Source organism: Tachysurus vachellii, chromosome 6 (genome assembly GCF_030014155.1).
Source record: "Tachysurus vachellii isolate PV-2020 chromosome 6, HZAU_Pvac_v1, whole genome shotgun sequence".
Taxonomy (NCBI): domain Eukaryota; kingdom Metazoa; phylum Chordata; class Actinopteri; order Siluriformes; family Bagridae; genus Tachysurus; species Tachysurus vachellii.
Window position 1 is genome coordinate 4,800,851 of NC_083465.1, and position 14,099 is coordinate 4,814,949.

The 14,099-nt window shown below is 42.5% G+C and overlaps 1 protein-coding gene across 2 annotated transcripts in view; it reads right to left on the reverse strand.

The window, feature by feature from the left end:
- Positions 1 to 11,465, reverse strand: part of macrod2 (mono-ADP ribosylhydrolase 2) — a 580,362-nt gene extending 568,897 nt beyond the window's left edge. The window contains exons 1-3 of one of the 2 annotated variants that reach the window (XM_060871810.1): positions 11,271 to 11,465; positions 8,196 to 8,297; positions 5,083 to 5,184 (exon numbers count right to left, since the gene is read on the reverse strand). In XM_060871810.1, the coding sequence (XP_060727793.1) occupies positions 5,083 to 5,184; positions 8,196 to 8,297; positions 11,271 to 11,307 (241 nt within the window). In that variant the 5' untranslated portion in view covers positions 11,308 to 11,465. The remainder of the gene's footprint in view (positions 1 to 5,082; positions 5,185 to 8,195; positions 8,298 to 11,270) is intronic. The other variant, XM_060871809.1, reaches the window with a different exon arrangement.
- Positions 11,466 to 14,099: the final 2,634 nt, after the last annotated feature.

Sequence of the window (14,099 nt, forward strand, 5' to 3'; positions counted from 1 at the left end):
CTCACACACACACCACTCACACACACACACCTCTCTCTCTCGCTCTCTCTCTCACACACACACACACTTCTCTCTCACACACACAGACACACCTCTCTCACACACACACCTCTTTCTCTCACACATACACACACACCTCTCTCACACGTTCCTAACACACATCTCTCGCACGCCTCTCTCGCACGCCTCTCTCGCACACACACGTCTCGCACACACAGGCCTCGCACACACACACACGCGCCTCGCACACACACGCGCCTCGCACACACACACGCGCCTCGCACACACACGCGCCTCGCACACACACACGCGTCGCACACACACACGCGTCGCACACACACACACGCGCGCCTTGCACACACATGTCGCACACACACACACACACACACACGCGCGCGCCTCGCACACACACACACACGCCTCGCACACACACACACGCCTCGCACACACACACCTCGCACACACACGCCTCGCACACACACGCCTCGCACACACACGCCTCGCACACACACGCCTCGCACACACACGCCTCGCACACACACACGCCTCGCACACAAACACGCCTCGCACACACACACGCCTCGCACACACACACACACGCCTCGCACACACACACACACACGCCTCGCACACACACACACGCCTCGCACACACACGCCTCGCACACACAGACACACGCGCCTCGCACACACAGACACACACACGCCTCGCACACACACGCCTCGCACACACACCCCTCACACACACCCCTCACACACACCCCTCACACACACCCCTCACACACACCCCTCACACACACCCCTCACACACACCCACACCTCTCACACACCCACACCTCTCACACACCCACACCTCTCACACACCCACACCTCTCACACACCCACACCTCTCACACACCCACACCTCTCACACACACCCCTCACACACACACACACACCCCTCACACACACCACACACACACACCCCTCACACACACACACACACACACACACACCCCTCACACACACACACACACACACACACACACACCCCTCACACACACACACACCCCTCACACACACACACACACCCCTCACACACACACACACACCCCTCACACACACACACACCCCTCACACACACACACCCCTCACACACACACACACACACACACCCCTCACACACACACACACACACCCCTCACACACACACACCCCCCTCACACACACACACACACCCCTCACACACACACACACACACACACACAACCCTCACACACACACAACCCTCACGCCCATCAGTCATCACAACAAGTATGTTCTCATGTGCATAAAGTTCAATGTGTTCACATATCTAACAGCTGAGCCTCTATAAAGGACCGGCTGCAGGGACCAGAGACAGAGAGGAGACGTAGCTCTCTGGAAGATCTTTAAAATTCACCTTTGTCTGGCCTTCTTTAAAAAGCATCAGAGACGGGAGGGAAGGAGAGAAGGAGAGAAGGAAGGATGAAAGGAAGGAAGGAAGATTTATGTATATTATTTCATATTTAATTAAATTTTTTTAATAATTAAAAAGGCGCTTAAATCCACCAGAAGCGCTGTGGATTATCAAGCACATAAATTGCTAGACTGATCTGCAACCTTCAGAAAGGGCTAAAGAAGAAAATCCTTAGTATGTTTCTCCACCATCTGTTCTGTATTGCACTCAGACTTCACAGGTGCAGGATTTCACCAACAAAAAAAAAGAGACACTCTATTTTCACACCTTTGTACACACTAATGATTGTTGTTGTGTAAGGAACAATTAATTATGTGAGGAATAAGAGACCATAAGTTGTGGCTCTGGGATCATTTTCGAATCCTCTTATACTACAGCTTTCTCTCTTTAGTGAAGGCAGGGCTCTCAAGTTTTGAAGACAGGCAAGTGACATTTCCAACCCCCCAGCAAACACCCCACACACACACACCAACCCCACACCACCACTAAAAAAAACTGTTTCACCCGGATCACTGACTACATTTTAACCAAATACAAAGTATTTGTTCAATTTCCATTTATTAATGTGCGTTTGTGTGTTTGTATGTTTGTGTGTGTGTGTGTGTGTGTGTGTGTGTGTGTGTGTGTGTGTGTGTGTGAGAGTGAGAGATTATGACTGGTGTTGTTTATTGTAAGTGTTTGTTGCCTTTTTGGACTCCTTTATCATTTGTAATGTTGCTCCCATTTAAAACAGTTCGGCTCAAGTTCAGACATTTTTAGGGTCATGATTGAGGACAATGTCCCATCCAGAGACAAGCTGTTTCGTGTTGAGGTTTTGTTCAAACCGACCATTGAAATACCCTCTCTAATTTTTTTTTTTATTGGTTGTTGCGTTAAATCTTACCCAGATACAATAGTGCTATTTTCTGATTGGCTATTGTGTCGCCTCTATTTCTGATTAGCTGATAAGTGTCAGGCTCGACTAAGAACTCCAGGGGAGACGCGCTTGATTCCTGCCCGGTTCTATAGAGACAGCGGTGCGGACAGATACATTTTGGGTGCTGCGGCTTATTAAATATATGATAAATAGTAGGGGGGCACGGTGGCTTAGTGGTTAGCACATTCGACTCACACCTACAGGGTTGGGGGTTCGATTCCCGCCTCCACCTTGTGTGTGTGGAGTTTGCATTTTCTCCCCGTGCCTCGGGGGTTTCCTCCGGGTACTCCGGTTTCCTCCCCCGGTCCAAAGACATGCATGGTAGGTTGATTGGCATCTCTGGAAAATTGTCCGTAGTGTGTGAGTGCGTGAGTGAATGAGAGTGTGTGTGTGTGCCCTGCGATGGGTTGGCACTCCGTCCAGGGTGTATCCTGCCTTGATGACCAATGACGCCTGAAATAGGCACAGGCTCCCCGTGACCCGAGGTAGTTCGGATAAGCGGTAGAAAATGAGTGAGTGAGTAAGTGATAAATAGTAAGTGTATTTCTCACGCAGAAAAAATGTGTGGCGGGAGCGCGTGAGGAAAGACCGAAATGCGTGACACTTGACAGCCCTGTGAAGGTAAGATGACAAAAAAAACAGAAAACCAAAAAGTGCAAATCTCATGAAGGAACTCTTTAACAATGACACTGGAGACTCCTTCTTTAAAAGCTGAAGAAACATCTCTTTCTTCACCATATCGGAGATTAGAATTTTTCTTTTTGTTAAATAAAAAAACAGAGCTGTTGTTAAATGAAATCAACAGCTTCTGGACAATCAGGTCTGAGAATTAAGGACCACTAAGTTCCAGGTGAGGCGGTGGCACTGAAATGACTGTAGACGTTACAAATTGTTCCCAAGAAATCTTGCTCACTACAATGTAAAGCAATTATTCAGTTAAAGCATGTTTCCAGTAGTCATGTAGAAATAAGCCGACTCCCATCTTAAGCAAATATAATGAGGCCATTAGCAAATCTTAGCAGCACTTAACGGAGTCGGAGACGCTTATAGAGCGATTCTCCATAAAGCTTTTGTCAGGGCCGCTCATAAAGATCACAAGGAGCTTTAAACTCATCAACAACTTTTTTCCCCCTCGGTTACATTAACACTGCATATTTAATCAGGTGCCAACTCCAATAATGTGCCTGAATCGGTTTCATATTTCATTTGCAAAATAAAGATAACACTCTTTTACAAGTTACTTATCTGTAGCATAAGACTGGAGCTTTAAGAGGCGTTATTATAATAAAAGTGCGTCTGAATATAGGGCTGGAATATGAAAAACGACGTTGTCGCTTTCACCTGTCTGCCTTGTTGATTTGTTTATTTTTAATATTTTGGTGATGCGTACTGAGAAAATAACGAGGCGTCGTTATTCTTCGCATAATTTGATGCCTCACGGGGACAATAACCCATGTCTTGAAACTGAACGTACTCCTTTAGTCAGCATATGCAAATAACAAGCTCGTCCACATCCAAAACAAGTCATCAACCTTCTGAAAGCAGGGAAGGAAAAACTACTATGGATGCTTGACAAGTCCATATCAATTATTCAACGAGGAGTTCGAGGCCCGGATACCACGTATACGTTCACGTATCAAGATAGTGTCTGCTTTGAAATAACGAAGACGGATATAATCGCTAGATTTAAAAATCTAGTACAGGAAATCAGTCACAGCTCGACAGACTGCAGACGTCGCTCCGACCGACACTGAGGTCAAAGAACTCATAGAACTCTAGGAACATAGAAATGGCGGGGAGGGCATTGAGAGAGAGAAAATCACTTAGCATATGAGTATGAGTTCTCCAATGCTTTATAAAAGTAAAATGCATTAAAGAGAATTACTGAGCAAAGAAAAAAAATGACTCCTGAGCTGCTGAGAGTCACCCTGGAAAGCCTCATCAAATAAACCTCACACAAGAAGCTCATACTGTACATCATCACAATCCAGGTTTAGGCACGAAAAAACGTCCGGCTCCTTTCACAGAGCTGAGACGGGGTCACATCATCAGACGAGCCTGAACGTACAGGATAAGAGGAGGAAGGAGATCCGAGGATAGACTGAAAAGGATTCAGGAGTAACGCAGCGTTGGATTTAGCCGAACACCTAAGACGTTTAATGAGTCTAATTTTTTAACCACTGGAGTGACAGCCAGTTATTTCAGCAAGCGAGCTAATCTTAATTAACACCGTAAACGTCAAACGGTGGGTTGTGTATTGCTTAAATTCTCCGACAGCCACCGCGATATCTTGCGTGAGCTAATTAAAGAGGCCTATATACCTCTGACACTCTCACACAATACTCTGCACTATAATCCTTTGTACTTTGGTATAAAAGAGATTTGGGAAATGTTCCTTTGGCACAACGCCCAGCCCGATGACCAACTACGTATATATTTTCCTTCTTTAATCCTTTCTAAGAAATTAAACCTCCTTTTAATTAATCAGTGTCAGCTTTACACAAATTGATCCCCAGTGCTTTGTGTGTGTGTGTGTGTGTGTGTGTGTGTGAGTATAAAGAAAAACAAAATGACATACAGGCACTAGAGGGCAGCCAAACACTACAAACTGGTGCATCAATTCTAGGTCCAAACAAGTTCTGAAAGCTGTGAGTGAAATAAAACATTAAGCACAGATCCAAAGCTCTTACCGGCATTCACAATGGCGTCCACTTCCAGGATGGTTATGTCACCCTTGTACAGAGAGACTTTGTCACACAACGAGACAGGGTTTTCCTCCTCTTCCTCTGGCTCTGAAAAAATAATAATAATAATAATAATAAACATACATCTCTGTATTTCTCTTTCTTCATGTTATTAAGTTCTCCAAGTTATTAGAATATATAAAAAATATTTTTCATCAGTTTTGTACCATATTGATTTAACTTTAGTTCAATAAGTGAACAACTAAGAGAGAACAGACGGGCAAGATCTTCTGAATTAATGATCGAAAAGAAATCTTTTAATATTTGGAATTCATGGCTGAAATATTCAGCGGAATCAACCGACTTCACACGTGATCCTCGCCCGAGTAAATCAACTTCCTCTGACGATCATGATTTACTGAGCCAGTGCAGTGAGCGCTTTTATGCATATTCCTTTATTTATTTATATTAAGCAGATTGCTGATTGCCTTTTGTAGAACATCTAAACCCCTCAATTGAGCAGCTTCGGTTTCTTTTAGAAACTTTCGGTTTCTAAACCTGTGTTCTAACAAATTAGCGACTGAAAGTGACCGCCCTTCTCCGAGGAGAAAAGCAGACACGCCATCATTAGCAACCTGACAGCAGCCCACTGCAATGGCCTCCTACTGACATCCCCTGGAGCTCCATCCTCTGCTCTACATGGCATTTGTTCAACTACCAGCTGGAACTAAATCATGAAACAGCACACACTTCTTGCATAAATTACACAAAGAGCTTTTTAAGTGTTTCATCTGCTCGTCTGTCTATTAAACAGATTAGAGATTTGTTTACGGACTTCGTGACGTAGCTACGGTAAAACATATAGAACAACAAACAGGGAGAAAACAGGATCTGACAAATTGCAGGAATATATTTGTTTAAAAAAGATCTACATCCAGAAGTCAAGGGATCAAAAGTGACTGCAGTCTCTAGAATAGAGCGACGGCATCAGAGCCATCCACCATCATAAAGGTGACCCATCAGCGAGACCTTTGAATACATATTTTTGCAAATAAACGTGAATTATCGATCAGATTTAGCACACAAATACATGTTGGTGTGAGCATTTGAACTTGAAGGCTCCAGAGAATGCTGCCATCGAGATCGACTGCATTATTGCTGAGTTTATTGATAGACGTCTTCTTAAAAAGAGGTCAATAAAATCTTCATATTTTCATTCGTCTTCAGATTCCAGTTGTCCGTACAGGATTTACGGTTCACCGAACTGAATATCACGAGGACACTTTAGTTTCTTGCCAACATTTACTTCATAAAACAAATAATAAAGTGTTAAAGGTGGGGTCTCCGTTGTTTGAGAAATGCTACAGAAAATTGAGTCGGGACGACAAACAAAACAAAGATCAAAACAAACGTGTAGCCAATGAGCAGAAAGGGGCCGGTCTTAATATCAATCAATATGCGGCGGAGACAAGGGCGTCGATTTGGGTAGGGGCGTTAGGGACACGTCCCTACCAATATCCAGGGAACAATGAATCCCACCCCCTGCAATGAATCCCACCTCTTTAACTCACCTCTCTAAAAGGATTGGCCTTTGCCTTTTTTGAGTCCTGCCTCTCTAACCCACGACGCTGTTTGATTGGCTTTGTCTTTCTCGCTAATGTGTTGAGGTCGGAGGCTGCAGCTATATTCCGTTGTATGAAGCAATATGCAATGTGATTATGCAGCTACCGGTATGTGAGTAAGAAAGTATTCTTATAACAACAGTTTCATGCACAAAATACGGGGAATGTTGTCCCCACCAATGACAAATAAATTATGTCCCCACCAATGTCAAAATCAAACTTACGCCCTTGGGCGGAGAGAGTGTTCAGTGCGCATGTTTGTCATTAGCAGAAAGCGGTTTTAACATTGAAATGGTGGATAAAAACAGAAAGAAAGCGAAGAAAGGCTTACGATAAGAAGTAGGACGTGTTAATATAGGATCAGCTTTCCAGCGCTGGAGAGAACTGAAGGAGCAGGAAGTTGGTGCATATTCACAGATTGGAGTTTCCCGAGTCAATAACTCCTGAGCTAAACGCTGTTACTACACAAATAACACCTCTTTTCTATCGTAGTAATGTAGAGACGCAGCTACAACCGCGTTTTGTGTAGTAACGGTGTTTAGCTCAGGAGTTATTGACTCGGGAAACTCCAATCTGTGAATATGTGACCAACTTTACTTTTTTCCTTCTCGATAGTTGAGTAACGTTGGTTTTGTTTTGTTACACAGAACTAATATATGCCTTTGTCCTTTACATGATTATGCTTGTGTGTCATTTTTGCTTGTTTGTTTATCTACAATTGTATTGTTCTTCCCTTCAGCTATGATAAAGACACATTTCTTTCCATTAGTTGCCTTGGTTACGTATGTATGTGTGGGCGGAGCTATCAATACAGGGGTGGGACCCATTTGTGTTAGGGACGTGTTTGTTTTGGTGATTTCAAATGTCAACATTGGCTTTCAAACAGCAGAGACCCCACCTTTAAGTGTTAAGAGGATGACTTTTTTAAGCAAACCGAATAAGTAATCCCAAATAAAAAGTACACAAAATGTGTAAATGAGGCACAAAAACTACAATGTCGAAATGTCTTGAGTGTGCGGTTTGTTCAGATCTCTGACTCCCGGATGAGACAAACTGAAACAAAACCTAGACAAACGTGTACATGTATGACTAATTACCAGGAAATTCCAGAAATGAAAAGGCTGTGAGGTGCAAAATACAACATAAATGTCAAAAAAAAAAAAAAAAAAAAGGAAGTTCTGTTCACCACATAGGTTGTGATTTATTTCTGTGATTTTATTATATTATAAATTTTATTATCAAATTTTTGTGATTTTATTTAAATGCTGTTGGTTTTGGAGGCACAAATGTGCAGCGAATTCCATCTAAACTTAATTAAAGACAAATTTTAAATCGTTTTAAAACACTACGGAATAGCTTTAGATATCAAACAATACTGAAGGTAAAAAAGAAGGTTTGTCTTCTCTGTTTGTGAACTCGCTTTTCCTGCTGTCTGGAAATTATTGTTGTCTCATTCTGACTGAGATCTCGATCCTGGGCTTTAGGCTGCTGCTTTACCTCTGTTGTGGTGATGCCTCCAGGTGGGAATCTTGTCCAAAGCCACGTAGTTGTCCCCGTACTCTTTACGTCTTTCCTCTTGTCCAAGGCCGAGTAAGCGCTCTGCGAAAGGAAAGGGGGAATAATAAATAAATAAATAGATAGATAGATAAATAAATAAATAAATGCGATACAGAAACAGGGTTTGCATACTTTTTTTTTTTTTTTTTTTTTACATGCTTCTATTTCATGCGAGAGAGGAAATCGCTCCGCATGGCATTTAGCTGAACCGGTCATGCGGGTACACAGTTTTGACCTCCCACCTGTACGACATGTTCGGGAACATCACTGCTTACGTTTCTGCTCTCTTCTATTCAGCTCACAGTTTTCTGATACGCAGAAGACTATTAAGACCATTTTGTTTCCACTGCCAGCTTATTTGAGGTCGTTACCTTGTTTTTAACCTTATAAACCTAATAAAGCCTGGATAAGTGATCGGTTTTGACACAACGTTCATGTGCAAAAATAGCGTTCTGTAAGAAAAAATAAACAGGCAAAAACAATGGCAAAAATAAACAGAGTGCCAGTAATACAAGAGCACTGCTCTGTTAAAGAGTGCCAATAGTTCTGGAGATGTCTATGTGTCCTTCCCACTCATGGTCTGTTTATGAATCCCAAATCTAAAATTGTTGTAGGAGATAATATATAAATAGCTAACCGAAGGGCAAGCGCACAGACAGGAGAAAACATCTGCAATTTCTGCATCTATCAGCGAAGGAATATCGAGTGTTTCAGACTGGCTCCTTCCCTCCCACCCCACTAAAAGCCCTGACATCAAGACACTGGACATCAGAATAAGACGATTAGATTGTTATGTAGATTATGTCAACTTATGTAGAAGAAGGATGGTGTATCAGCAAAGAACCTAATGCCCAATGTTAAGCATGTTATGTTGATGTTTGTCCTCTAAAGGCTCGAGGAAACCATTAAGACAGCTCAGAGGGACGTGGTTAGATCTTTCAGTAGGACAACGATCCAAAACACATCTAAACAGTCCCCTGATTTACACCTTCCTGAAAACCTTCCTGGTCTCATGCTATCCTTCTCCATCAAGCATGGAAGCGAAAGTCAGCAAAAGCAAGAGTACTAAATAACTGAAGCTTTTTATCAAATGAGAACTAAACGGTACACGAATAACGAGTACATTTTATGTCCAAAATCTTTTCACCGCTTAGTGCCAATGATTCTGAATTGTAGATATATTAAAGAAGAAATCAAACAAGAAGAGACCAGCAGTGAGCTGAGAAAATGACTCCACAGAACAAACAGCGATTTTGGCTTCATCATCCCTGGATTGAAATGTGTTGTATAAACAGGACAGAACTGGCCTAAATGCATTTAAAACAGTTGCAGCTGCGGAGTGACAGAGCCATTAACATGTCTAGTTAGATATTAAATATCAGCTGAAGTGACAGCACAACAACTTGTTATTCGAGGGGGGAAAAAAAATAATAATAATAAATCCACATTTTAACTCGAACATTTTGGAAAGTAGCCACAGAGTTAATACGCCTATGAAAAGAAACAACTTCCAAACATTTGTAGAGGATGATCGTGTTCGAAAATGTTTAGTTTACCGGATCAGAACATCACACACACACAGGGACACACACGGGGACACACACGGGGACACACACGGGGACACACACGGGGACACACACGGGGACACACACGGGGACACACACGGGGACACACACATCATCTCTAACATTGATTTTTTTAGACCGACTTGATTATTTACCTACAGCAGCACATTCGGTCATCTTTTTTTCTTTATATGTATTGCAAATGATCACAGTTTTGATTAGAAGCTCATGTCCTGAGTGAAACAGATCTGCTCATGGTCTCAGGGCGAGAGGGATGGTACGTTCGGTCCGTCCTGTCAATCACGGCAACACCAGCCATGGTGAGAGTTCCTGCTTATCGCTTACGTTATAGCAGCTATAAACGGCTCTTCCTCTACCTTTTTAACCTCGGGTTAAAAACAAATGTCCGTTCGCGTCACGCTTCGATTCGAGTCTCTTTGCAGGACAAAAAGTAATAAATAATAATAATAAATCCACATTTTAACTCGAACATTTTGGAAAGGAGCCACAGAGTTAAAACGCCTATGAAAAGAAACAACTTCCAAACATTTGTAGAGGATGATCGTGTTCGAAAATGTTTAGTTTAATGGATCAGGACATCACACACAGGGACACACACAGGGACACACACAGGGACACACACAGGGACAGACAAGGACACACAGGGACAGGTACAGACAGGGACAGACAGAGACACACACAGGGACAGACAGGGACACACACAGGGACAGACAGGGACAGACAGGGACACACACAGGGACACGCACAGGTACAGACAGGTACACACACAGGGACACACACAGGCACAGACAGGGACACACACAGGGACACACACAGGCACAGACAGGGACACACACAGGGACAGACAGGGACAGACAGGTACACACACAGGGACACACACAGGGACACACACAGGCACAGACAGGGACACACACAGGGACACACACAGGGACAGACAGGGACAGACAGGTACACACACAGGGACACACACAGGGTCCAACACGTCACGCAGGTGTAAGAAAGAGCGCGTTGGCGCGTGAGCGATGCAGCAGCGCTTTAGTGATTAGTCTCTGTAACCAAAATGAAAGTTTGTAAGCATGAACCAAACGCTTCTCTGCTTTATTTCATGTTGGAAACGTTTGTCACCAGGAGACCTGGTGCTGTCAGTGTAAAGAACAGGAGTAAACAGAGTGAGATGGGGTGTGTGACAGCATCCACCTGACCAGATCATGAGCTAGCAGCTGTCAGATTTCTCCTAATACGGTGTCAGCGAGCTGCAAACACGTTCACAGACAGAATAGTGTCTTCCTGAGACAGGTATCAGGTGTCAGGTTGGAATCGAAACTGCTAGCTAACGCTGTGCTGCACCTGAGCGCGAGCGCTGGCGCTCGCGCTCAGGTGCAGCACAGCGTTAGCTAGCCTGAAGTGTGTGTGAACACAAAACGCTCACCTTTCTCTGTTCTCCATTCCTTTTTCTTTTTGCTCATGGTGCCGTGCTGCAGTGGCTTCTGGTTAAAAGCTTTGGAGTGAGGCAACCCCAGGCTCACAGCGAGTGTGCTCGGAAACGCAAGAGAAAGTGAAAGCGCTCCTGAGCGAGATGCCTCCTGACCGGAGAAGCTGTCAAAATACACTGAAGCCCGAGAGCGCGCACGCAACCTGCCTTGACTGTGCCGTGTGTAACGCGCGTCGCTCGCGTGCCTGCACTGATTGGCCGCGCCGGGTCAGGAAGTGGTGTCCTGATTGGACCGTTTGGTCTGCGCCTTCGATCACGTTTGTGGACAGGGGTTCGGTTACAGCTACGAGAGCGTCGTGATGTTGTAGGATAGCAACCGCGTAGGGTAGAAACAACGTGCTGCTGCACACATGTACACACTACCTAGTGCACTACATGTACACACTACCTAGTGCACTACATGTGCACACTAACTAGTCCACTACATGTGCACACTAACTAGTCCACTACATGTACACACTAGATGTACACACTACCTAGTGCACTACATGTACACACTAGATGTACACACTACCTAGTGCATTACATGTACACACTACCTAGTGCACTACATGTGCACACTAACTAGTCCACTACATGTACACACTACCTAGTCCACTACATGTACACACTACCTAGTGCACTACATGTACACACTACATGTGCACACTAACTAGTCCACTACATGTACACACTACCTAGTCCACTACATGTACACACTAGATGTACACACTACCTAGTGCACCACATGTACACACTACATGTACACACTACCTAGTGCACTACATGTGCACACTAACTAGTCCACTACATGTACACACTAGATGTACACACTACCTAGTGCACCACATGTACACACTACCTAGTGCACTACATGTACACACTACATGTACACACTACCTAGTGCACTACATGTACACACTACCTAGTGCACCACATGTACACACTACATGTACACACTACCTAGTGCACTACATGTGCACACTACCTAGTCCACTACATGTACACACTAGATGTACACACTACCTAGTGCACTACATGTACACAATACATGTACACACTACCTAGTGCATTACATGTACACACTACCTAGTGCACTACATGTACACACTACATGTACACACTACCTAGTGCATTACATGTACACACTACCTAGTGCACTACATATACACACTACATGTGCACACTAACTAGTCCACTACATGTGCACACTAACTAGTCCACTACATGTACACACTACCTAGTGCACTACATGTACACACTAGATGTACACACTACCTAGTGCACCACATGTACACACTACCTAGTGCACTACTTGTACACACTAGATGTACACACTACCTAGTGCACTACATGTACACACTACATGTACACACTAGATGTACACACTACCTAGTGCATTACATGTACACACTACATGTACACACTACCTAGTGCACTACATATACACACTAAATGTACACACTACCTAGTGCACTACATATACACACTACATATACACACTAACTACATGTACACACTACCTAGTGCACTACACGTACACACTAACTACATGTACACACTAACTAGTGCACTACATGTTCACACTACCTAGTGCACTACATATACAAACTACATGTTCACACTTCCTAGTGCACTACACGTACACACTAACTACATGTACACACTACATGTACACACTACATGTATACACTACCTAGTGCACTACACGTTCAATTAGAATGCGGAATAGGATTCTTAACTTTAGGTGCAAAACCAGGGAGTCATTTTTTCCCTAGGAACAAATTCAAAACTGAAACAAACAACCAATAATAATACTAATAACAAAAACAACAATAACAACAATCAATCAGTAATAATAATAATAATAATAACAACAACAATCAATCAATCAGTAATAATAGTAATATTAATAGATAGATAGATAGATAGATAGATAGATAGATAGATAGATAGATAGATAGATAGATAGAACTTTATTGTCATTGCAATAATAATAACAACAACAATAATAATAATAATAAAAGTATTATAATCACAATAAAAACATCACTATTAATAGATGATGTTGTTGATGACATTTTTAATAGTTTTTTTTGTATTGCTGTTGTTGTTAATATGTGTAGTTACTAATTGCCTTTAATAATAGCTACAAAAATCTTAACCTTCAAAACGAGATCCTCGCCATTGTAACGTGCTTCAGAAACCACTAGAGGTCCTCAGTGGTCTTAAATAAAAGTTCAAGTCATTATGAACCAAACTCCTTATGATCTTTATGGGAAATTTAAAATAATTATGAATTAAAACCAAGTAACCTTAAATAAGATGCTCCAGAATTTTAATGTGTTATTGACTAGTGAATCGATTAAAATGACTCTCAAATTTTGATTCAGTTTTCTGGACAAGAATAAAGAATCAATCGAAGTGATTCTTTATTAGTAAATACTAATGTGTTATTGACTAGTGAATCGATTAAAATGACTCTCAAAGTTTGATTCAGTTTTTTAGAAAAGAATAAAGAATCAAACGAAATGATTCTTTATTAGTCAATACCTATGTGTTATTGACGAGTGAATCGATTAAAATGACTCTCAAAGTTTGATTCAGTTTTTTAGAAAAGAATAAAGAATCAAACGAAATGATTCTTTATTACTCAATACCTATGTGTTATTGACGAGTGAATCGATTAAAATGACTCTCAAAGTTTGATTCAGTTTTTTTGGAAAAGAATAAAGAATCAAACGAAATGATTCTTTATAAGTCATGTTATGTAACTTTTTACATTAC